The 27380-nt window shown below is 36.4% G+C and overlaps 1 protein-coding gene across 1 annotated transcript; it reads left to right on the top strand.

Moving 5' to 3' along the window:
* Positions 1–16475: 16475 nt before the first annotated feature.
* On the top strand, positions 16476–17405 carry LOC142440425 (olfactory receptor 5V1-like). Its single transcript, XM_075542872.1, has one exon. It carries the CDS (start codon positions 16476–16478, stop codon positions 17403–17405), a length of 930 nt encoding a protein of 309 aa, XP_075398987.1.
* The last annotated feature ends 9975 nt before the right edge of the window (positions 17406–27380 follow it).

Below are 27380 nucleotides of genomic sequence, written 5' to 3'. Positions count from 1 at the left end.
GAAAGGCCCTTGAAAACAGCCAATCACAAATGAAAATATCTAGGGACATACCTGACTAAGAAAATGAAACATTTTCATGAGGAAAATTTTAGAACATTATTACAAGAAACCAAGAGTGACCTCAACAAATGGAAGGATATCTCATACTCGTGGATTGGAAGACTCAATATAGTAAAGATGTCAGTTCTGCCCAAAGCACTACTTAAGTTTAATGCTATCCTGTAATAATACCATCATCCTTCTTAAAGGAATGGGAAAAATCTGATTACCAACTTCATATTCAGAGGAAAGAATCCAGAGTTAACAAGAACTCCTCCAGAAGAAGGACAAAGTAGAAGGGCTTGCTCTACCTGATTTTAGCACCTGTTATATGACCACAGTGGTCAAAACAGTGTGGTAGTGGTATAACATCAGATATTAAGACAAGTGGAAAAGAGCTGAAGACTCAGAAATAAAAATATCAGCATAGAGGAAACTGATCTTTGATAAGGGCCCAAAAAATATCCAATGGGAAGCAGATGCCCTCTTCAATAAATGGTGCTGGAAAAAAAAATGGATATCCACCTGCAGAAAACTGAAGCAAGAATCTTTTTTTTAAAAACATTTTATTAGGGGCTCATACAACAATTATCACAATCCATACATATACATACATCAATTGTATAAAGCACATCTGTACATTCTTTGCCCTAATCATTTTCTTTTTTTTCTTTTTTACATTTTATTAGGGGCTCATACAACTCTTATCCCAATCCACACATTTACATGCATCAATTGTATAAAGCACATCCGCACATTTCCTGCCCCAATCATTCTCAAAGCATTTGCTCTCCACTTAAGCCCTTTGCATCTGGTACTCTTTTTTTCCCCCTCCCTCCCCACTCCTCCCTCCCTCATGTGCCTTTGGTCATTTATACATTGTTATTTTGTCATATCTTGCCCTATCCGGAGTCTCCCACCTCCCCCCCCCCCCCCGCCTGCCGTCCATCTCCCAAGGAGGAGGTCACATGTGGATCCTTGTAATCAGTTCCCCATTTCCAACCCACTCACCCTCCACTCTCCCAGCATCGCCCCTCACACCCGTGGTCTAGAAGGTATCATCCACGCTGTATTCCCTGTACCTCCAGCCCCCTTATGCACCAGTGTACAACCTCTGCCCTATCCAGTCCTGCAAGGTAGAATTCAGATCATGGGAGTTGTGGGGAGGAAGCATCCAGCATCTGGGGGAATCCTGTGTTCTTCATCGGTACTACCTCACACCCTGACTGACCCATCTCCTCTCCTAAACCCCTCTATGAGGGGATCTCCATTGGCTGACACTTGGACCTTGGGTCTCCACTCTGCACTTCCCCCTTCATTCAATATGATATATATATATATATATATATATATATATATATATATATATATATATATATATATATATATTGCATGATGCCTTATACCTGGTCCCTTTGGCATCTTGTGATTGCACTGTCTGGTGTGCTTCTTCCATATGGGATTTTTTGCTTCTGAGCTAGATGGCTGCTTGTTCACCTTCAAGCCTTTAAAACCCCAGACACTATCTCTTTTGATAGCCGGGCACCATCAGCTTTCTTCACCACATTTGCTTATGCACCCATTTGTCTTCAGCAATCCTATCATGGAGGTGTGCAGCAAATGATATGATTTTTTGTTCTTTGATGCCTGATAACTGATCTTTTTGGGACCAGTTGATCACAGAGGCAGGTGTGTTCTTCCATGTGGGCTTTGTTGCTTCTGAGCAAGATGGCCGCTTGTTTATCTTCAAGCCTTTAAGACCCCAGTCACTATCTCTTTTGATAGCTGGGCACCATCAGCTTTCTTCACCACATTGACTTGTTCACCCACTTTGGCTTCAGCAGTTGTGTCGGGAGCGTGAGCTTCATAGAGTTCCAATTTAATAAAAGAAAGTATTCAGGCATTGAGGCAGTGTTTGAGTAGAGGCCCAAGGTCCTTCCAAAGAAAGAATCTTAAGCTCATTCCACACACAAGAAAAAACTCAAGGTGGTTCACAGACCTTGGGCTAGAACCCCAAACAATTAGGGCCATTAATGAGGGAATTGGGACAAACTCGAGAACCTTGGCACAGGGAAAACATAGGCTATTGGAAATAGTGAGGACACAAATACAGAGAAGTCACAAATTGACATGTGGCATATACTCAATATTAATCAACTGTGTACATCAAAAGAAATTACCAAGCGAGTAATAAGAGAGCCCACCGACTGTGAATACATTTTTAGCAATCACACACAAACAAAGGTCTTATTACTAAAATCTAAAATACATTGTAAGCTTACATTAAGAGTAAAACTAACTGCCCATTGCGGAGGTGGGCAAAAGACATGAACAAAAGTTTCACAGGAGCAGAAATCTGAATGGCCAATAAACATGTGAAAATGTTCCAGATCATTGGTCATAAGAGAAATGGAAATTAAAACAACCATGAGATACCAGCTAACACGCTCAAAGATAGCCCAATCCAAAAAATACAAAGCAACAAGTGTTGGAGGGGCTGTGGTGATAATGTACAGCCATTATGGATATTGATTTGGTGACATCTAAAACACATGCAAATTGAGGTACCATAGACTCAGCAATCCTCCTTCTGTGCATATACCCAGAAGAGGCAAGAAACAAGCCACGGTCAGACATCTGTGCTCCAATATTCATCGCGGCACAGTTTCCAAATTCAATGAGTTGGAAGCAAACTAAATTTCCATCAAAAGACGATTGGATTAAAAATTGGGTTACATATATATACAATGGAGTACTAGACATCATTAAAAATTAGTGATGAAATGGGCTTTGGGTCTCCACTGCTCATTCTCCCCCTCAATCACTATGATAAGATATTTGTTCTGATGATGTCTGATACCTGATCGCTTTGACATCTCGTGATTGCACAGGCTGGTGTGCTTCTTCCATGTGGGTTTTGTTGCTTCTGACCTAGACGGATGCTTGTTTACCTTCAAGCCTTTAAGACGCCAGACACAATCGCTTTTGATAGCCGGGCACCATCAGCTTTCTTTGCCACATTTGCTTATGCACCCAGTAGAAGGAGAGTGGGTTGGTAAGGGGGAACTGATTACAAGGATCTACATGTGGCCTCCTCCCTGGGGGATGGAAAACAGAGGCATGTGTGAGGGGAGACGCCAGACGGGGAAAGATATGACAAAATAATTATTTATAAATTATTGGCAGTTCATGAGGGAGGGGGGATCCGGGAAAGATGGGCAGGGATGAGGACCTGATGCTGGGGCATAAAGTGGAGAGCAACTGTTTTGAGAATGATGAGGTCAATGAATGTACAAATATGCTTTTCACAATTGATGTAAATATGTATTGTGATGGGAGTTGTGTGAGCCCCTAAGAACGAATAAAAAAAGAAAGGCCAAAAAAGGCAGTGATGAATGCATGAAGCAAATTGCCACAAGGGAAGAACTAGAGGAAATTGTGCTAAGTGAAGTAAGCCCATCATAAAAAGCCAAGTACAACATGAGTCTGCTGAGCTAAGCTTATTTTTTAAAATGTTAAAGAGGTGTAGGGAAAAAGCTACTCTGTACAAACATTTCTGGGTTGCGGTCCTAGTAGTATGGCAGGATCCAGACCAAATCCTCGGGTACATATGGTAGCCAACTAAAAGTGAGGGAACAGGGGGCGGGGAATGGAAAAGAAGATAGAACTATGTAGTGGGGGAACAGGGCACTAACTCACCCTATTGGAGGGTATTGTTTTTATCTCAACAGGAAAAGAGGGACCAGACTTCAACCCGCTATGTGAGTTCAGTGTGTAGGCATGGAGCGGGGGTAGCCAGTGGAGGGGTCTGAAGATCCGGCTTCAGTCCCAACAGGGTGGAAAGTTGCTCTTCCCCTCAGAAGAATTTACTTTAGTGGTGCACTTAGGTTGCAGCTCAGGAAGAGGGACATGTCTGAGCAGAGACATGGGGGAAAATGTAGGGAGAGGGAAAAATAGTGAGCACATCTTGGCCCACCAAGTTTGAAGGATGATATCCCTGCTTAGAGTATCCAATGCACAGTGGACCATATGGCTGGCCCCACTGTCAGACACGACATCCCTTGCTTACCCATGGCCTCAATCACCCTCAGTTGGACTAACCAAGAAGGGAGTGTATGGCCTTGGCACACGAAATTTCATTTTGATTCAGTTGCTTCCATATTAGTTCTTGAAATTTACCCCTCACCAACCTCACCCTCCTTTCGGTAAACCACAAATATCCAAAAGTGTTTGTTCTCACTAAAAGGATGCTTGCTCAGCCAGTTTGCCCAACCCCCACCCAATTCCCGGAAAATTTAATGACTATTTCCCTTTTTTACAATCCCGTGTGTAAGCAACCCCCCTCCCCATGTGCCTGTCAGCAAGGGGGGTATAAAAACACAGCTAAAGTTTCCCACTGGGCGGCTTCAAAAGCTCAATACCCTGAGTTGCTGAGCCTACCCGCAAGCTTCTCAATAAAGCCTGCTTCTAAAACTTCATTAATTGGATCTTTAATTGCCTCCTGCTCCATGTACAAGTTCCCCAAGAGCACAATGAAGCGTTCAGGAATTCCAATTCCTCTTAAGACTATCCATAGTTTGTTATGATCCATACAGTCTAATGCTTTGTCATTTTCAATAAAACACAAGGAAACATTGTTATGGTATTCTTTGCTTTCAGCCAATGTCCGTATGACATCAGCAGTAATATCCTTTGTTCCACATCTTCTTTATCTGGCCTGAACTTCTGGCACCTCCCTCTAAATATACTGCTGCTATTTTTGTTGGATAATCTCCAGCAAAAATGTACTTGCATGTGAAATTGTTATATAATTTGAACATTCTGTTGGGTCAACTCTCTTTAGAGTGGTTACAAATATGGATCTCGTCCAGTCTATTGGCCAACTGCTTATCGTCTAAATTTCCTGATATAGACCAATGAGTTATCCTAGTACATCATCAATATGTTGGAACATTACTATTAGCATTCCATCAATTACTAGATGCATGATTTATTGCTAATTCTTTTTTAAGACACCTTGGAATTCTTCCTTCAGTTCTTTGGTTCCTGCTCATATGCTACCTCTTAAATCGATGTGTTGTCAAAAAGTTATTCTTAGTACCCTGAAATGTGTACTACTTCCATCTTCTTTTGGTGATTCCTGTAACCTTCAATTTTTTGCCCACAGAATATTTCATTATTACAATTTTTCTTGAATTCTATCCGTTTAACATATGATGAAGAACAACAAAAGAAGATATGATGAACATGTTCTTTGTGTTTTTCTAACTCTAGGCCTTTGCACCTTTCTTTATAATATTTCACTTTGCCTCACTAGTTGCTCTTTGAAAATTTCTGTTCATCTCTTTATCATTTGACTTGAACATTTCTTCCATTTTCCCAGTTACTCTATAATTGAGAGTAATTTCAGAGTCTCTTCTCCCATCCAATTTGATCTTTTCTTTATTTCTTGTCTGTTAATTACCTTTTGATTTTTCATGGATGATATTTTTGATGACATCCATAGCTCACTAGATGTTCTGTTATTAGTGTTAAATATGTCAAATCTGTTCTTGAGATACTCACTTTCAGGTGAACTATATTCAAGGTCATATTTTGGCTATGTGGGACTTGTTTTGTTTTTCACCTTCAATATGAACTTGAATATGTTTTCCATTTCATTTTTAACAGTTCCTTGTTCCTAGATTTATACTACATACATTCCAAGTTCTGATTATTATTTGATGTTTATAGCTATTCCTTCCCTACTGAGTTGAGGCCCACCTGCACATGAATGTCCAGAAGGAGTTACTCTTGTAGGCTCCCCACATCTACATCATTATAGTTGACTCTCCTTTGAGGAGGCAGCTCTTCATTCATTTATTTGAGTGCCTTACAACCTGAGAAGCTCATCTTCTTGAAGTATCTCAGGTAATGTTCTGCTTTCCTTCATGAGGTTATAAGTATTGGACAATGTTTCAATTAAATCCATAAGTAGATAATTTGTAAGGAGGGGAAAGCCTATTCCTGTTCCTTCTTCATATTCTGTTCTTATTCTAGAAGCTCAGCTGAAATCTGTTTACTTTGAATTACCTTACCTCCATTAGAAATACTGCTACCTTAGCTTCCAGCATCACTGCAATACACAAGCCACCCACAGGATGTCAAACCAGCAGACAAGTATTGGTGTAGCATAAGAGAAAGAAATTGTATGGGCCTGGCCCTTATATAACAGACTGATGTGATCTATTTTCCTTCAGAATATACAAATAACAACTAAATGAGGAACAGGAGCAAAACAAAGCAAACAAACACACTCCCTTCCAGTTGATTCCTATTCATAACCCCCTATGCAGTGTTTCCCAGACTGTAGATCTTTGCTAGATTATATATCATCTACTGTCTAAATCGGAAAAGATGATAGGTTTGAACTGCTCATCTTGGGTTAGGATACAAAATTTATAATAATACAACAAAGGCTACAATTAATGAAAACACTGTGTCGAGATTTAATGCACACCGAACCCTCACATTTCATTGTCTTAAACTTGGATGTCACTATACAAAGGTAAAAGAAGTCCACCCACAAAAGATATGCATGTGTATGTTTATATTGCAAAAGATATTTCAAAGAATGTTTTCCATGAATGTTATTATTTTGAGTGATTTTTGAAGACAACTCAATGTTCATTAATATTATGATGTGGTATAATGTAGACGTGTACAACACTGGGTAAACTCAATTATACTAAACAAAGTCTATGTTCATCATTTTAATATATATATATATGTGTGTCCTTCTTTATTTAATTTTATTTAATTGTGGTATAAATCAGTACAGAAATTGAAAATTATACTTTCCCATATATTCTATATAAAATAGTAAGTTTTCAATCAGATTACCATACAGTTTACTATGCTCTATTGACAAATTAAAGAGGAATGTCATCTTATTTCTCATACTCACTTCTCAAAGAAAGCAAATTGACATCTTTCACACAACTAATCAATTCAGGAAATAACAATGAGATCTAATGATATGCCTTTCAATAGTATAATAAAGGTTGTAAAAACATAATAAAATCTGCAAAAATATTTTATTCCAAATTTAAAGTTATGAATTCACATCAATATTCTTCTATCATTATAAAATTACATGTAAAAGCATTAATGGCAATTTTATAGGAAAGGTTTGAAAACACTGGAAACCTGAACAGGCCAAAGTCCTATTCTATATAAGAATATACCAAAAAATGGAAATAAAGAGGATAAAAGTACAGAATCTAGTTTATATGGAAACAAACAAACAAACATACAAACAAAAATCCTTAGGATAAATAAAAACATATTAAAAAATTAAAACAAAGTAGAAGGCCTTTAATTCCCAGACCTTAAAACCCACTATATAGACACAATAATCAAAGCAGCCTGATACTGGTACAACGAAAAATATGAAGATCAATGGATTAGAACTGAGAATCCAGAAATACAGCCAAGTACCTACAGACACCTAATTTTTGATAGAGAAATAACACACACTAAATGGGTTTAATGGGTAGGTTTACTGTGCCAACTTGGCCAATGAACACGTGTGGGATTAATTGAAGGGCAGTTTAATTGAATGGTGTAGAGATAAATGGCTTTGCAAGCATCACCTTTCTTGTTTCTTGCTCTCTGATGAGCGAACCAATGTGTGATTGCCTTGCTTGTTCTCTGCTTCAATTCGTGAGCTACACTACCTGTGGGACACCCAACCTATGCAGTGTGTCACTGCAGTTTGAGGTTCCTCAAAGTCCTGCTTCTCCATGACACTGGTGTATACATTGTTTGAGCTGGGGACTGTCGAACCTGCCTTTCTGTTTGCTTCCTGTGGCCAGATTGCCTGAATTGTCCTACAGAGGACTCAGCTTTCTGCTTCTTTGACTTGTACCTGGTGGCCCTTGTGACTTGAAGGATTGCCAGTGTAACAGCTGTCTCATGGAAGTGAGTTGCACTAAGCCATTTGTACTGCTCTATACACTAATAAGCCATTTATTTCTTATGTTGTATCTATGTATTTCCCTATCTATCTATCTATCTATCTAATATATCTATCTAAAATCATAAGTGTCCTGGTCTTGTTTCTCTAAGGAACCCTGTCTAACACAATGGACAAGAGACAGTCTTTTCAACATGATGAAAAAACTGGATCTGCAATTACCCAAGAATAAAACAAGGCCTATTCTTCACTTTATATACAATATAAAAACTAAAGATAGATCAAAGTCTTACATATAAATCATACAATTATTAAGATCATTAATGAAAAAATAGGGACAAATTTTAAGACCCTAATATAAGGCATAAACAAATTAATGAACATAATGAACAATATTCACATTATAGAAGACAAAATTAAAAATGGGGACCTACTAAAAATACAACGTTTATGCACTAGAAAATACCCTATTAAAAGAGTCACCAGAGAACCCACAGATAGGGAAAAATATTCTGTGATAATATATCATATAAAGGGATAATCGCCAAAATCAAGAGAAAATTACACCTTATCAAGAAAAATACAAATAATCAATTCAAAACATGGGCACAGGAAATGAATATGTAATTTATCAAAGATGACATACAGGCAACTAATAACCATATGGAGAAATGTTCACACTCATTAACAATAAGAGAAATACAGTTTAAAATAACCATGAGATGTCACCTCACACTAACACTTTGGGCAAAATTCAATAAAACAGAAAATCACAAATGCTGGAGAAGATGTGGAGATTCAGAATGCTTTTACATCGTTGTTGGGACAGTAGAATTGTACAGCCACTATGGAAATCAGTATGGCACGTCGTTAAACAAATGCAAATCCAAGTTTTTTTGATCCAGGGGTCTCTCTAGTGTATATTTATCCCAAAGAAATTAAAAATTTAACACAAACAGTCAAGTACAAACCTATGTTTATATTTCAAAATAGAAAAACATGGACACTAACCAAAACTCTAACTATAGAGGAATGAATAAATAGACTTCAGTACATTCATACCATAGAAACTTAAGCAACAATAAAAACAATGATAACCCTCTGGAACACTGCTAGACCTGGACAAAAAGAGAAATCATTATGCTTAGCAAACTCTGTCAAATCTTAGAAAGAAAAACATTTAACATTACCACTGTTATCAGGAAATATTAAGAAGAAGAGACGTGATTTATATACCAGTATAAATGATGGCTATGAACAGACGAAGGCCATAGGTGGGAATAGGGAGTAGAAAGGGATGGGAAGAAGGACAAAATAAGGAAGGATTTCATATACTAAAATATAAAAATAAACATTTCTTGAATTAAGATAAAATTGCTTCATGAAAAACAATAGAAAATTAATTTTAAAAACCCTCTAGATTTCATACTCCTCAGATCTAAATATTATCTGAGTAGCTAAGAAAATAGTGAAAGTAAACATTAACTTGCAGTTTTCAGTGACATACAAGTTCATTTCAAATATTAAAAACAAAAACAGAACTGGCTCAATATTGGAGACTCAATCAATACATCAATCAATAAATCAAATGTTTAGAGAAAGAAACTTCACATGATTATTATCAATTGACAAACACATGCAATGTTTGACAAAACTCTCTATTTAAAAAACTCACCATAGTCATAATAAAAGCACAATTAACAAGAAATTTCCTCAAAGTGTTCCAGGGAAACTTAAAAAGAGCAAAAAAATATAAGCCCTGCAGCTGAGCCCATCCTTCATAATGAAGAGTACATGCTTTTCCTCTAACACGGAGGACCAAGCAATTACGTTCTGTATTGCTTTTTCTATGCCACTTACTGGCTAGTCAGTCCAAACATGAAACATAATAAATCCGTACTTATTCTGAGGAAGGAAAAAGCCATTTAAAAAAATTTGAAGAATATATAATTTTTGACTTTATTTATTTGCAAGGAATACCAAACTAAAATTATAACTTTTGGGGCCTAATGAATGAGGTTATCAAGGTCATGAAATGCATGCATAACACCAATAAATCAATGTCTTTATATGTTCAACTGGTAGAAAATTGTACATAACATAAAATATTATACATTTAATAACGTTATTAGATACATAAAAATAGAAAAGTAACAGGTTATAAAATGATTTTAAAATAGATTGAATTTTTAAGGAAAGAGAAGGATTGTTTCTCCAGAATTCTATACACTCAGCAGAGTTCCAGTGAAAACCCAAGCAGATTTTTTGAAGATATGCTTAAAATGTTATTAAACTCATGGAAAGTAAATATAAGCTAGCCGGGGAGATCATGAGTAAAGCAAAGTATACCATGAATTCCAAATGAGAACGAGGGTAGGCAACAACATGACCTTTCTCACACTGTACTGGGAAGGTAAAAATGAAAAACATATTTAAGACCACTGTCAAGTTTCTAGCTAAGTTAAACATACAATTACAAATATTGTCAAAACAAACAATCTAAATATTGATAAAGCTTATGGACCCTTTATTCTAATAACTATATATAGGGGGGAGATATAATCCAAGTGTCCTTCCCAAACAGAATGATACACTAATCTCAATACATCCATGTAATAGAATATTAATTTAACAAAAGAAACAATTTCTATAGAGTTTTAATGGTAGCCTTAACTGTAGTTGGATAGAATTTTAGAGTTTTAACACTCATTTCTATAGGGTGGATCTCAACTCCTAGAGACACTAGGTGAGGCTATTTACTCCCACAGAGTGGCTGTGGGTTTTGAAATTCTGACCTTGTAGTTAAGCAGTCAAATATTTACCCTGCAGTGCTAAAAGACCTAGGTGAATTTATATAAACTCTCTGTCATGGAGTTGAGTTCAACACAGAGCATCCCTACAGAACAAAGCAGAAGTGCCCCTCTGGGTTTCTGAGATGGTAACTCTATGGAAGTAGAACACCTTGTTTTTCTTCCATACATATATATGTATACGTACGTATGCCATTGTACATGTATCCCATATTTACACATATATGTAAACCAATGAACTATGAAAGGAATGTCAAAAGATGCAAACAATACACAGAATCAATGTACAATATCAATTGGTTGGCACAATTTCAAGAGGTAGCATATAATTGCAAACCTACAATATAATAGGAAGAATTCTAAGCTGAACTCAAGGCTTTAGTGAAAAATAAGCCCTGAGGAATTGATGGAATATCAATTATAATGTTTCAACTGCCTAATATAATATTTGGCAAACCCACTAGTCAAATTTCTCATAAAAATGTGGTAGCAAAATACTTGACCAACAGACTAAAAGAAAGCCATATTTTCCCTACCACAATGAGGAAATTGTCCAACAATGTCATTGATAGCACATGTAAATACACATTTACTGGAGATAATTCAAGAGGAGCTGCAGAAATAGATTGACAGGTGTCAGAAATTTAATCTGCATACAGAGAGGATATGGAACAAGCCATATCAATGTTGAAGTCAGATCTTGGTTGAAAGCAGAGAATGCAAGAAAAATACTCAACTCGTGTTTAGTTGACTATACAAAGTCATTTTACTGTAGGGGAAATACAAACCGTGGACAGCATTGAGAAGAATGCACATTCCAGAGCACTTCGTTGTGTTCATTGCGGATTAAGAGGAACAATGTCAAACCAGAAAGAGAAAACACTCCATGTTTTAAAATCAGAAAATGCTTACATCAGGGTTGTATCTGTTCATTAGCTTATTTCATCTGTATGCTGAGCAAGTAATCTTAGAAGCTTGACCAAATACATAAAATGTGAGAGCAGGATTGCAATAATGCTTACTCATAACTTGCAATATGCAGAACACATAACTTTTCTTCCTGAAAGCAAGGTAGATTTGAAGCAGTGGCTGATAAAGACTAAAATATGATGCTTTCAGTATAGAATATAATTCAATGTAAAGAAAACAAAATCCTCACACCTAGACCCAAAACAGCATCATGACAAATGGAGAAAAGACTGAAATGGTCAAGAATTTCTTTTCATTCAGACAAACAACAATCAGTGCTCATGGAAATAGCAGTCATGAAACCAAACAACATTTTTTATTGGGCACATCTGCACAAAACCTGTTTCAAGTCTTACAGAGCAAAGCTGTCACTTTGAGGACTAAAATGAGACTGATTCAAGCTTGATAATGTTCAATCTCTACATATCCATGTGAAAGCTGGACTGAATAAAGAAGACTGGAGAATTAGTGATGCATTTGAATTATGATGTTGGCAAAAAGTACTGAAAGTAGCAAGAGTGCCACGACAAACAAATCTGTCTTATGAGACGTAAAGCCAGTTATCCTAAGAAGGAGGAGGTTGAGACATGTCTTTTGCAATATTATCAGAAGACACAAATCCCTGGAAAAGGACATCATTTGTGGTACAGGGGCATGTCAGTGAAAAAGAGGAAGACTCTCAATGAGATGGATTGATACAATGGTTGCAACAATGGACTGGAACATAACAATTGTGAAGATGCAACAGGACTAGAACTTCTTTCCTCTTGTTGTGCATAGGATCACTTTGAGTTGAGACTGATTGGAGTGATACTTTTCAAAAGCACATTCTGTGAAATCATTATACTGCTGAAGAAATCAAGATCGAATTTGCAGTTGCTGTAATTTAAATTTTGATCTAATCAGGCATGGAGAGTTGAACAACGTAATGTTTTACGTGTAGTGTAACTAGTCTTATTGTTGTATATGCAAATTATAATAATCAAAACAATTTAAAATAAAATTTACCTGAGGAATTCAAAATATTAAAATTGATGCATAATTATTTTTTCTGGAATTACGTTCAGTGACATAAACAAATGGCATAATTATTATTAATTTTGTCTAGTATATTCTTGAAATTAAAAAAAAAATTTTATCCAAGATCATAGAGGAAGGACAAAATTCACTCTATAATTTGGATTTCTTTCTCAACTTATAAAGTAAGTTGTCTGTTATTTGGTGTCTAGTAATTTAGATTTATCAAGATGAGAAGTACATTCCCTTTAGCATACTAATTGTCACTCCTTACCCCAAGGGGAAAATGGGCACAAAATGGGTTATACAATACATTATAATAGGATTTGGTATATAAATAAGTAGTTTGCTTTTCTTTACTGTTGCATTTTTATTAGTTGAGCCATTTTATATTCTTCTTTTGCAGACTTTATTTTGGTAATGAAATCTATGATACTAAAACTAAGACAAATGTTAAAATTATGGACTTTATAAGCTAAAATGTAAAACATATTAGTAAGATTAGTATGATGTGCAACTTTATATATTTAAAGAGTAAGTAAAAATGGAATATTAAATCGGTAGGTAGCTGTTTAATATGTTCATGCCTAGCTGGATATGCACCCAAATCCATTGAATATAAACATTTAATGTGTCTATTAAGGTCTGCTTCTGGGAAATGATACGTCAGATATCTTTTTCCTCCTTATTTTTTATTTCTCTAACACTTAGTTATCAAGCTATTAGGTTAAAAAGGGAAATAATAGAAGCTCTTCCTTAGCAGTATACTTCAAAGAAAATTCCAATATAATGTGCGGTTTCCTTGATACTAATATACTAAGTAAATTATAAAATTTGTATTTCCCTTAAGAGCTAAGATCTGTCAGTTATGATGTTGCTTAATTACCTATTTTTTCTTATATGTAGTGAAAAGCAGAAATATCTAATTGCTAGAAAGAAGATTAATGTATGGTGTGTTTTGCATTAACTACATACAAAATAAAAGACAGATTTCTCTCTTTCTTTTTTAATCTCAATTTCTGTATAATTTTCTAATGTAATAGTACCCCTTCCTACAGATACTTATTACATCTTTGGCTGCCTAGACTATGATGGAAGCTGATGACAACACATTCTTAATGTTTTCATATGTATGTTTACATTATGTCACATTACCTTACAAAGCAGATGGAGAGATTACATTTTATTTGAGCTTCTGTTATTCTTTGCTAAATGAGCTATAGATTTATTGGTTAAAAAGACAATTTATTTATCCATCTTATTTTTCTAGAATGACTATTTCAATGAAAGGAGCAAATAACATTATAATGTATTATTTATTTTTTCTGGTAATTTCCTGGGGAAGAAATGTTTTTCTTTAACCAACCGTGTTGAAAGAAAGAAAACAGCCCCAGGACTGGCATTATTTCATTCTATTGTGCGTCCACAGGACCACTGTAGGTCGGAATTGAATCCATGGACCTAACACAAGAACATTGTCCTCAAGTACACATTGTTATGTAAAGGATGGTATATATTTTCTAATCATATAAACATATACATGAAATTTATTTATATTTTCTTCCAAAAGAACAGATTGTTATAGGATTAGGGTTAGGGTAAGGGTTAGGATTAGGGTTAGGGTTATGGGTAGGAGAAAAAAGAAAAAGAAGAAAAGAGCAGATTGTTATTATAAATATGTTTTATTCCCACTTGAACAATTTTGGCATCTATACCGCAATGTGCTTTAAAGTTTTATTTTGAATATAAATTGCCAAAATATAGGGAAAATGCATGTTATTATTTATACAACACATATTCATATAACCAGATATAGAGCTAGACTAGAGGCTCTTATCAGGAGGCTATGGTTTTTGAAAACTCTTGTTTACACAGAGGAAGTAAAATTAATAAACATAGGTGAAAAATTGATTTTATTATGTAACCTAAACAATACTCTGAATTTTTAATTTCTCCTTTTATCTTATGGATATTGTTATTATATTTTCATACTTTTAGTAATTACGCATATAGAATAACAAATTTAATTTCTCTTTAAGAGTTTTTAATATTTGAAAATTTTCCCAGCAGCCATATATTGTTTCCATTTTGCTTCGTTTACACAATAAAAAAAATCTGGTTGATTGAGTAATGGTATCCACGATGTTTTGATACTTATTATAAGAACTCGTTTTATAAATATCATGATTTTAAAATCCTTCATCAGAGTTTTGTTTTCATATTTTTCCTCAGAAGTTCAGTACAGACCTTGTCTCTCAGGTGGCATAAAGGAAGAATCCTCACATCGTCCATGTACGCTCAGAGACTTGTACTCAACAGGGAAGCAAGGAAAAGGTTTGTACAAAATAATGCATGTCCATTTGAGTAGCTAAATCATTATGTATAACTTGTGTAATTTATGCCTCACAGTTCATATTTGCCCCAAATTACTACCAGTTGAAAAGCAAATAGAATGGATGCCAAATAGGAATTTGACTTTAAATTTCTAACCTTATATTATTTTTGAATTTTCTGTAATGCATGTTTTAAGCAAAAGAAAATTGCTAAATGTGATATAAAACACTTTGAAGTACAAATTTTCAATCTCAAGTTAAATTATTTTATAATTTATGATTAAATATGAAATAAATGGTTTATATTTGAAATATTATGTTATATTCTAATATAATTTGAAAATTAATAAGTACAATATATGCATGATGTACCGTCTAGCACATAAATTTTTCAAAATCCCATGTTTGCTTAAGCATTTTGATAAACAGTAAAAATGTATATTTTAAGGGAATGCGTGCTTAAACCTATATGTTATTATGTCTGTTTACATTTGAGCCGCATTCATACAAATAAATAGGTTCAATTTATGTTTTACAGACTAAATTTATTTTTATTAAGATAAACTTGTTCCAGAGTTATGAACACAATGCACATATTTTGGAAAGTATAAATTTGAAATTATGGAGAACCATCTTTACAGAAGATGCACAATTCAGTCAGTCCTGCACTCAACATTCAATTATTTACATTTTAATTTCTGTCTCTCAGATGCAAACAGTTTAACGTATAAGAAGATAGGATTGAGATAGTACAGAAATAAACATACCATACCAATACATAGCAGAATAAAGTAAATGTGTTACCAAGGATGGCATCTTCATTTAAGTTTTCACTAAATGGTGAGATTTCCTGTACTGCTAAAGGTCAACCATGAATTTATTGAGTAGGTGAACATTTAAAAGGCCCTTGTTAAGAAAGTAATTATCATGCATAAAGAAATATCATGCACAAAGTTAATGCAATATTTGAATCTGTGATTGTCATAAAAGGAGCTGGGGTGTCTTAGTGGTTATGTTTTGGCATCGAACTACAAGGACAGTGGTTTGTAGCTATCAGCCGCTCAGCAGGAGAGAGACCAGTATTTCTACTCCCACACAGAGTTATAGTCTCAGAAACCCATACGCACAGTTCTACCCTGTCTTACAGGATCTCTATGAGTCAGAATGGACTTGATGACAGTGGCTTTTTGTTTATTTGTTTGCTTAATTGATACAGGGTGAGTACAACTCATTGGCAGTCACAATCCTATTATTTTCTAAGTGTTTCTCATCACCAAATTCCTTGGTTTGGAGCCTAACCTGTGGCTGTTGGCTTCTTTGCATCCAGAAATACACCAGTGGAGAGAAGAGATGGATGTCTACAACCTAACAGTCATGGAGTTCATCCTCATAGGGTTATCTGACCTCCCTGAGGTGCGCTATCCGCTTTTTGTCATCTTTGCTGCCATCTATCAGGTCACTTTGGTAGGAAATGGAGCCATTCTCCTCGCCATTTTGACGGAGAAGAAGCTGCACACACCCATGTATTATTTTTTGGCAAATCTCTCCTTGTTAGATATTTTCTGTCCATCAGCCACTGTACCCAAGATGCTCAAGAATCTCTTGACTCAGGTGCAAAACATTTCTTTTGCTGGTTGTGCTATACAGCTGTTTTTCCTAGTGGCTCTGACAGGGACAGAAGTCTTCCTTCTGGCTGTCATGGCTTATGACCGATATGTGGCCATATGTTTCCCTCTTCGTTATACCCTCATCATGACAAAGGGACACTCTGTCCTTCTCACTGCTGGTACCTGGGCAGCAGGGTTTCTGAACTCCCTTCTGCACACCGTGTTCACATTCCGTCTGTCTTTCTGTAAATCTAATCGTGTCAACCAATATTATTGTGACATTCCTCCAGTGGTGGCCCTCTCTTGTTCCCCTACTTATGTGGCAGAAATGCTTGTCTTAGTGGTAGGAGGTACTTTAGGAATCAGTGCCTTCTTTATCACTGGTATCTCTTATATTTACATTATATCCACCATCCTGAAAATCCGGTCAGCAGAAGGGAAACGCAAAGCCTTCTCCACCTGTGCTTCCCATCTCCTGGTGGTTTGTTTGTTCTATGGTACAATGATATTTACCTACATCCGTCCTTCCTCCAGTCACCACTCCCCAGCCAGAGACAGGCTCATCTCCATGCTGTATGGTGTTATTACCCCGATGTTAAACCCCCTCATCTACAGCCTGAGGAACGCAGAAGTAAAAGGGGCTCTCAGAAAAGTTTTATGTCATAAAACATAAGCAAGGAAGATATTATTTATTTAGAAATTCACAAAATCTGTATTTATAGTAAAGTTTGGACAGATTTATAGGGATAATAATTTTATATTTTGATAAACAGCCAGAGCTTTGAATCATATAGAAATTAACACGCATACCCTATAGTTATACCTATATATAAAGACTCATTAAGAACATTGGTTAAGCACCTGGCAGGTAATGGAAAGTCAGCATTTTCAATCCACCTGTTCCAATCCAGCTCCTCAGAGTGAGAAAGAGTTAACAGTCAGCTTTGGAAAGACTACAGTCTTGGGAATCCCATGTGGCCATTCTAATTTGTTCTATAGGGTCAAAAATTGGCAAAGGATTTATGTCTTTTTTTTCTTTGTCTATGTATGACACTCTTTATCTATCTAGCTATCTACTGTTATCTATGACCACTGTTGGCATCCTTGTTATATGTCAGATTACTACCTGCAATGTCAGCAGTCTGAAATCACCAGCTTCTCAGGAGAAGAAAGATGGGACTTTCTACTCCCTAAAGAGTCACAGTGTTAGCCTGGCCCACGAGGCCGTGAGGATGATGTTCCTGAGTAGAGCAGCCAGTCCACAGAGAGAACAGCATGGCTGGCCCTACTATGAGACATGATGCCCCTCAGTGACTAAGGGCGATACAGAGGACAGCACCGGAGACACAGTGTGGGAATTGCACCTGACCTGATCCCACCACACCGAGGCAAAGCACTGGGGGGGTGCAGTGGAACAGCAAGGGAATGGAGTGGCAAGGTCCCCAGGGAATGCTGAAAGTGGACTTTGGGGCCAGGGCGTGGTGCCCCAACATACTGGACTGGAAAACGCTCCTAAGGGTCAGCAAATGATCCTTGAACGAACTACAAGCCTTTCTTTTGTGAAGTGTTTTGTTTTATACTTTGTCAGTGGTTTGTTTTTGTTGTTTTATTGTCTGGTTGTATACTGTTGCTTTGTTTTCCTCTGTCTTGTTTTCGTGCATGTTAGTGTCTCCACAGGTCTGTCTGAATAGGACAGGCTGGATGAACTATCTGGAGGAAAAACAATAGGACAGACAGTTCCGGAGGGACAGACAGTTCCGGCTGGGGGAGGGGGAGAAGGGTAAGGAAGTGCTGTTAATAAACACAGGGACAAGGGAACAACATGGGACCCAAAATGGTAGTGAGGGGGGAGTGGCAGGCCTGGTGGGGAACGATCAAGGGTAAGGTTGCGTAGAAAAGAGGTATAGCTGTAGCCCAGGTGGGGACAGATCATGGTGGTGGGGCAGGAGGAAAGTCAAGGGAGATGGAGGAAGGAGCTGGGAGTCAAGAGGCATTTTTGGAGGTCTAGACAAAGACGTGTACATGCAAACATATATATGAGGATGGGGAAATAGATCTAATTGTCTACATTTATAGGTTTAATATTAAGGTGGCTGAAGGACCTTGGGCCTCTACTCAATCACTCCCTCAATGCATGAATACTTTCGTTTATTAAATTGGTACTATATGATGCTCACTCTCCCAACACAACTGCTGAAGCCAAAGTGGGCGAACAAGTAAATATGGTGAAGAAAGCTGATGGTGCCCGGCTATCAAAAGAGATAGTGACTGGGGTCTTAAAGGCTTGAAGATAAACAAGCAGCCATCTAGCTCAGAAGCAACAAAGTCCACATGGAAGAACACACCAGCCTGTGTGAGCGAGTGATCACAAAGGGATCAGTTATCAGGCATCAAAGAACAAAAAATCATCATATCATTGGCTGCACACCTCCATGATAGGATCGCTGAAGACAAATGGGTGCATAAGCAAATGTGGCGAAGAAAGCTGATGGTGCCCGGCTATCAAAAGAGATAGTGTCTGGGGTCTTAAAGGCTTGAAGATAAAGAAGTGGCCATCTAGCTCAGAAGCAAAAAAGCCCACATGGAAGAAGCACACCAGCCAGTGAGATCACGAGGTGCCAAAGGGACCAGGTATAAGGCATCATGCAAAAAAAAATAAAAAGAATATGTTTGTGTGTGTGTGTGTATATATATCTATATATATATATATATATCTATATCTATATATATATATATATATATATATATATATATATATATATATATATAGATATATATATATATATATCATATTGAATGAAGGGGGAAGTGCAGAGTGGAGACCTAAGGCCCAATGTCGGCCACTGGAGATCCTCTCTCTCATAGAGGGGTTTAGGAGAGGAGATGGGTCAGTCAGGGTGCGAGGTAGTACCGATGAAGAGCACAGCTTTCCCCCAGATCCTGGATGCTTCCTCCCCCCCAACTACTATGATCCAAATTCTACCTTGCAGGGCTGGATAGGGCAGAGGTTGTACACTGCTACATATGAGGGCTGGAGGCACAGGGAATCCAGGGTGGATGATACCTTCAGGACCAAGGGTGTGAGGGTCGATGCTGGGAGAGTGGAGGGTGAGTGGGTTGGAAAGGGGGAACTGATTACAGGGATCCACATGTGACCTCCTCCCTGGGTGAGGGACGGCAGAGAAGGGGGGGAAGGGAGACTCCGGATAGGGCAAGATATGACAAAATAACAATGTATAAATTACAAAGGGCACATGAGGGAGGGGGGAATGGGGAGGGAGGGGACATAAAAGAGGACCTGATGCAAAGTTCTTAAGTGGAGAGCAAATGCTTATAGAATGATTGGGGCGGGGAATGTATGGATGTGCTTTATACAATTGATGTATGTATATGTATGGATTGTGATAAGAGTTGTATGAGTCCCTAATAAAATGTAAAAAAAGAAAAGGAAAAAAAAGAAAGAAAGATAAGAAAATGATTAGGGCAAAGAATGTACAGATATGCTTTATACAATTGATGTATGCATATGTATGGACTGTGATAAGAGTTGTATGAGCCCCTAATAAAACATTTTTTAAAAAAAAAGAGTCACAGTGTTGGCAACCCAGAAGGGCACTTCTGCCATGTCCTATATGGTCTCTAGGAGTCAGCTTCATCTCTATGGTTGTAAGATGCATAAAATAACCATGTGATGTACTTATATAAGTATGTGATTCTACCTACTTTTAACATAAAAATTATAATAAAATTAGATATTAGAGTAAATAGGAAAATATTATTAGTTGCTCTGGTATCAAAACAAAACAAAAACCTCACTGATTCACAGTGACTCAATAGGACAAAGTAGAATTGCTCCTTAGAGTTTCTCATCTAGTAAGTCTTTCAAAGAGTTTATACTCTCATTTTCCCCACAGATTCCAGTGAGTTCAAATTGCTGACCTTGTGTTTAGCAACCCAATATATAACTCACTATTCTATCCTAGGGACTGAGAACTGAATATTTTTTTTAATGAAATTGTGGATCTATAGGCACATACACATATTCATACCTATACTTATTTTTAAATATACACATCCATGCATAGAACTATATATTTTCATTTATAAAACCTATACCTATGTTCACTTTTATTTCTATATTTTTATAGATATAGGTAGGTATGAAGTACAGAAATACTGATATGTCATATATTTTACTTTACTAACCTTACTTGCCTAACTATTTTCCTGAAAGGACTACTTACCTGATCAATTACTCTGCCACTTATTCAAATTTGGATTCTACTAACACTGTATATTTCTTAGCTTCTCTCCATGTCCTGAGACAAAATACATTCTAGGTTTTACAATGGGCCCCAAAAAGAGAATATATTTTCTCCATCTCTGGCCATGTGTGTCTAATTTCCCAAGTACTGTTCATTTGTTACGTGAAAATGTTGTTATGTAATTATTTTGTGTCCCATATATTCATATTTTGCTGTTACTTGTCAGTGAATCAACTCTGACTTTTTGAGGCTATATGCTAACAGAATGAAACAAAATATTACCTGGTCCTGTGATATGTTCCTAACATTGTAAATCTGAGACCCTTGTTTTAGCTAAACTCTGTTTTGTCTTAGAGGTCAGTTCTTCTATTCAGTGAGAAGAAGAGTAGTTGATGCTGGCTATGAATTCTTCTCTATATTTGCATCTTTTCACATGTAGAAATAAGACCAATGCTTCTATAAACAACAACATTAAGCCAACAATGATATATGGATTTTATTATACTTTTGCACCATTTCCGTGCATTCAAATCATTTCCCACCAAAAAAAGCCTATTCTGTTGATCCTACTTGGAGTATGCTTTTTCCCACAGGCAGAAACTGTTACTCTCTCAATTTCTAATTCTCCCTCACTTTCTTTCATGTAATATCGTGGATTCCTCTTAGAATTATTCTTATCTTCTTTAATAATAAAGAGAAGAGGCCGCAACCCCACTGATGTACACTTAGATCATTTCAAGTCATCCTGATGTCTTCTCCTCTGTACAGTCATTGATCTTTTTGTCATTATGAAACTTTACCAACTAAGTGCCTTATCTTATGCACCTTTGTTTCATTGGCTAGGACTTATAAATGTTTTGATATACCATTTCTCAAAATTCAACAAGTCTCATTTTGTATCCACTACTTCTTCTAGGGCTATTTATTCATAAGTTAAAAATGGTAAGATACCTGTTAATTAGTTTTAGGTACAGTGGTAAAATTAATAAAGACCTGAAGATGAAAACAAAATACGAATGGTGCAGATTTGATGTTTGTTATGGTTTACCTTATTTCATTATATTCTTCATATAATCATTTATATGTAATAGGAAAGAATTTAGTAATGAGCTCACTGTATGAAAGATATTTCACAAAAATATTAATGTAATTTTCAATAAAATAAAATCTTTAAATCACAAGCATTTATTAATTTAATATCCCTTGTGTATGTGTGTTTGACACAGTCATACAGGTGTATACAATACATAATTTAATTTTTTCAGATATTTATAAATAGGCATGTCAATGGAAAAAATGGTATTAAGAACTACTTTTAGTTTCCATGGAGTCCAGATTTGTTGGTTTCATAGATGTTGGAATAACCCACCCGAGCTATTTCCCTGAGTTCCAATTGTGAACCTTCAACTTTGAGCAGATTGTTTTCCTTGAAATCACTTTTAAGTCACCAAAATTTGCTAATTAATAAAGATTGCTTTGTCCTTGGCTTAGTATAAGTTTTGATAGTAGATTAAAAGGTTAACATTAGGTTATGGCCCCAAATTATCAACCATTTTGCAGCAAATAGATGAGACTCACTGCTCCTGTAAAGATTCATAGCATTGGAAACCATATGGAGGGGCTCTACTCGGTCCTAGAGGATCATGATGCATTGGAATTGATTTGATTACAGGGCTTAAGTTGTGAGTCAAGCACTGATTTGAAACAGATAAGAAAGAATGTTAGGTTCTTGTGGTTTTTTGATGTTGTTGTTGTTTGCTTGTTTTGGGGGAGAACACAGATGTCAGTCGACTCCTCCATGGACTGTGGCAATGAAATAACAATTCTGTTATTATACTAACAAAATATATTTACAATTTAAGTGCATAGAATGCATGTCAATTATTTCTCAATGGAGATATGAAGAAAATAAGAAGAAGATGATTGCAGCTTGATAAAGCCAAGATAGCCACAACAACAACCAATCATTTCCCTCACACACACACAAACTGAACTTAACACGTGGCTACAGAGTCTGTGTAAATACAAATATGCAGAGAATTTAACTGCAAAACTATAAAATTGAAAAGATGCTCCAAATGGTCTCTTTAAAAAAAAAAAAGAACCAAGAAAATTTCAAGATAAATGAATTCTCCCACTTTCTGAGAAAGTAGCAACCTAAATTAACCCTCTTGGGAACCAGTCCTGGAGGGGTCATAGAATGAGGAACAATTGAGTGCACATTTAAGAAACTCAATTCATGGAAAGACATTGAATACATTTACCTTTTGAATGGGAGTCTGACAAGTTTGCCCTTTCAATACTCTTACTCAACATAGTCCTGGAATTCTTAGAGACATAAGGAATAATCAGAGATATGAAAGGCAACCACACTGGCACTGAAGAAGAAGCTTCTTTATTTGCAAATGATATGATCCTATGTAGAAAACCCCATATATTCAGTTAGAATTTGTTGAAACTAATTGAAATGTTTGTATTGTACCAGGCTATATGTTCATCATACAAAAATCAAGTAGTCTTGCATATTTAAGAAGATGACTATGAAAAGAACAATGGCATCTACAATAAATACCCTAAGGATAAAATAATTAGGAATAAGTCTTACCAAAAATCAAATGTAGCTGTTGTTAGGGACCATGGAAATGGTTCCCATAGCAACCGTGTCCACGAGAGAACGGAACACTGTCCAGTCCTGTGCCAGCCTCACAAATATTCTCCTGCAGGAATCCACTGTTGCAAGCACTATGCCTGTCCCTCCCATGGAGGGCCTTTCCTTTTTTGCTGCCTGTCCACTTTACCAAGCAGGTTGTCCTTCTCCAGGGACAGTCTTCAGACATTCTTATTCAATGTCCAACTTTCACATGCATAAGAGGCATTTGAAAATACCATGGCACAGGTCAGGCACACATTATTCCTCAAAGTAAACTCTCTGCTTTTCATTATTCTGAAGAGGTCCTATGCAGCACATTTACCTAATGCAATACATCTTTTGATCTCTTGACTGCATCCACTAAAGACAACAATCATAACAAATTCATCCTTTGTTCTCTGTAGCATGATGTTGCCACTGGTACAGTTGTGAGGATTTTAGTCTCCTGTACATTGAGTCACACTCCATGAGGAAGCCTACATTCCTTGATGTTCATCAGCAAGTGCTCCAAGTCCTCTTCCCTTTCAGCAAGCAAGGTTGTGTCATCTGCATATCGCAGGTTATTAATAATCCTTGTCTTAATCCTGAGGCCACATTCTACCTTTACTCCAGACTTCAAGTTATATTATACAGTCACAATTATAAAGTTAGTTTGATATGGGTACATTGACAGGGATGTGGCCAAATAGATTAGAACAGAGAACACAGAAATAACAACCAAACACAGATAGACACATGAGCTGTGATAAAGGATTAGAACTACGTAAGGAAGATATGGTCTCTTCAATAAATTGTGCTGGGAAAGTTGGATCTCCACCTACTCAAGAAAGAAACAGAACCTATACTCATACCATGTACTAAAACAAGCTCAAGGTGGATTAAAAACCTGAAAATAACCCTAGTGCCATGTGGACCATCGATGACAAAAGGGAAAATTTAAGTTCCCCAAAATGTAAATAAACTAGGCAGAAGTACCCTACCATACATAATGCAAAGCACCCCACTAAAGAAGACAAAATAGAAGGCCCGGACCTCCCAAAATATGGCATTTACGTACATTAAAGGTCTTCATCAAGAGAGTAAAAATAGCACCCACAGATTGGAAAGTATATTCGTCAGTGATATATCAGATAAAGGGCTACTTTAAAAAACATATAGAAAACCATAATTTCTCAATAAGAAAAATGCAAATAACCCAGTGAAGATGGGCAAAACACGGGAATAGAAAGCTTACTAAAGAAGACATCAGACAGCCAATAATCATATGAAATAATACCATGAGAGGAATACAAACTAAAACAATGATACCTCTTCACACTGACAGTCTTAGTGAAATTAAAAAAAAAAAAGACTAAAACCAAATAAACAGAAAATAACAAATTCTGGAAAGGATGTGGAGAGATTAGAATGCTTACACACTGCAATTGGAATTGCAAAATTGTACAACCATTATGGAAAACAGTATGGGGATTCTTTAAACAAATGCAACTATCTTATGATCCTGCAATCACTAAAGAAATAAAGAACATAGCAGGAACAAACAGACCTATGAACACCCATATTTATTATGGAAATTTGTATAATTGCATCATGGAAACAATCAAAACCCCATCTATAGAGGAATGGATAAATATACTCTGGTACATACATACAATGGAGTATTACACATTTCTACAACACAAGGACAAGTCAAACATCTCATGACACGGATAATATTGGAAGACATTATGATCAGCAAAGTTAGTAAATCTCATAAAGATAAATCTTTAAGGCACATAATTATGAAGCAAGAAAGAAAAAGAAAAATGATTTTCACAACAAAGGAAAAGACTTTGAAAAATACCAGTAGGTCTGAACTAGGTGGAAGGGAGAGAAGTAGGGGACAGAAAAATAAGAAGGAAGGTGAGTGTGGGAAAATAAGGAGGAGGAAGAGGTGGAGTTACAGGAAGAAAAGGACCAGGACAAAGAAGAGAAGGAGAGGAAGAAGAATAAAAGAAACATCAAACACAGGGGGGATTAATACAGTCATTGTTTCATGATATGGGTTATGCAACCACGTATAGGACCACAGCCTAAAAACCTTGCAAATCCCTTACCCACCAGACCTCAGCACTCATCTGAGTGGTTGTATAAGCACTAAAAGTAAAATTGAAACTGACTATATATCATTCTTTTGTGATACACAAGTCAGTTTCAAACAAACAAAAAATGGTAATTGCTTCTTTGCTTCATGACTGTTGGTTTATGAAAGTTTTTGTGGGTATTGTCTACCTTAGATAGGAGGGAAACCTGTAAATATGTTCTGTTCGGTTTAAATCTGAAAAATTAGATACACCAATGAGTACAGATTAACTTCACATGAAATTATCACAAATGGTGGATTGGAGCTGTCTGCCACAAAGAGGCAGAAACAATAGGCCAGAGATTATTCAACTGTAATATTGTGAAATGGCTCAAAAGAACTAGGTCCTTGCCATAAGGAGAGGCTACTGTCAAAGGCACAGGCCAGATTTTTTATTCTTTCTATTTATTGCTTTTATAAGCAGACTACCAAAGGTCACCACATCTTAGGAAGTCTTCAGTTATCCAGCCTTCTTTTCCCCTCCCATTTCTTCTCACAGCATATTCCCAGAAAAACAATCAAATCAACCATTTGTTTAGGCTAGCCATCCAATATCCATCAAATAAGATGTTAAATGACTCATACTTTTCAGTTAGCAACATAATTCTATTGTCTTGTGTCTCTGAAGCATTATTTTGTGAATGTCAACCAACTAGAATATTCATATACCTTTTCTTGTGAGTTCCTGTCCGTGTTTAAGTTCTGTGAAAGTTTCCTTTAGCTGAACCCATAGGAGGCACTGCTGCTCCTGGATTGCTTTATTGGTTTCATGTTATGTGGATCCTTTGTTACTGGAATTCGGTTCCTAGCTGGAGCTTTTAATTGGAGGTTCCTGGAAGGGAAAGCATAACAATTGCAGCCGAGATATTAACTTCTTCCCTAAGCATGTGTTCAGAGGCTTTGTTAGGGTTCCTGCGTGAGAGATTCCAGGACCTTCAGTTTAACTGCTTGGTGGGGAATGGAGTCCTATGGGTGAAGTAGAGTCTACTAGAGATGGTCTGACTAGGAGTTGCTCTGATCTCTTATGCCACATGCCGTTATACAGCTGTCACTGTGGCCGTTCACTTGTGTAGTTGTCCCTACTCTCAGCCCCTGGTCCAGTTTCAATGTTATTCATCCAATAAAATCTTTGTTTAATTTTCACAGATGATCTAGTTTGATTTTTGATGATGTATACAAAGCATACTCTTTCTATGAAAAGAGAAAATTTTGGGAATGTTATATAGCTATCAAAAAATATATTATAAATAGTAGTTATAAAAAAAAGAAAAACATGTCCACTCTGGAAGCAGAATGTAAATCTGGAAAGATATAAGTAAATATTTTAATACAAAGCTGAATTATATATAAAATTTATATTGTGATAAATACACAGAGGGATAAATATATTGGAAATATAAAGACAATGTTAAATTGACAAGAAAGGCAAGTATCCTCCAGTGCAGCAGAAAGACTTCCCTCACTATTACAAGTGAACACTCTGTCTGTGATAAAGGTTTTTTTAAATTATTTTCATATATATCTCTATAAAGAGGGAGATGCAGTAATATTAACACAACACAAATTTCATCGATGTTAAAATGTAGTCTTGTGAAAAAAATAATGGAAGAT

The sequence above is a fragment of the Tenrec ecaudatus genome, chromosome 2 (genome assembly GCF_050624435.1).
Source record: "Tenrec ecaudatus isolate mTenEca1 chromosome 2, mTenEca1.hap1, whole genome shotgun sequence".
NCBI lineage: Eukaryota > Metazoa > Chordata > Mammalia > Afrosoricida > Tenrecidae > Tenrec > Tenrec ecaudatus.
The sequence above is the reverse complement of the archived record's forward strand: the minus strand, read 5'-3'. Positions and strand labels throughout refer to the sequence as shown.

Excerpts from the sequence above, each read along its gene's own strand:
- LOC142440425 (XM_075542872.1), top strand. The coding sequence starts at position 16,476 with ATGGATGTCTACAACCTAACAGTCATGGAGTTCATCCTCATAGGGTTA.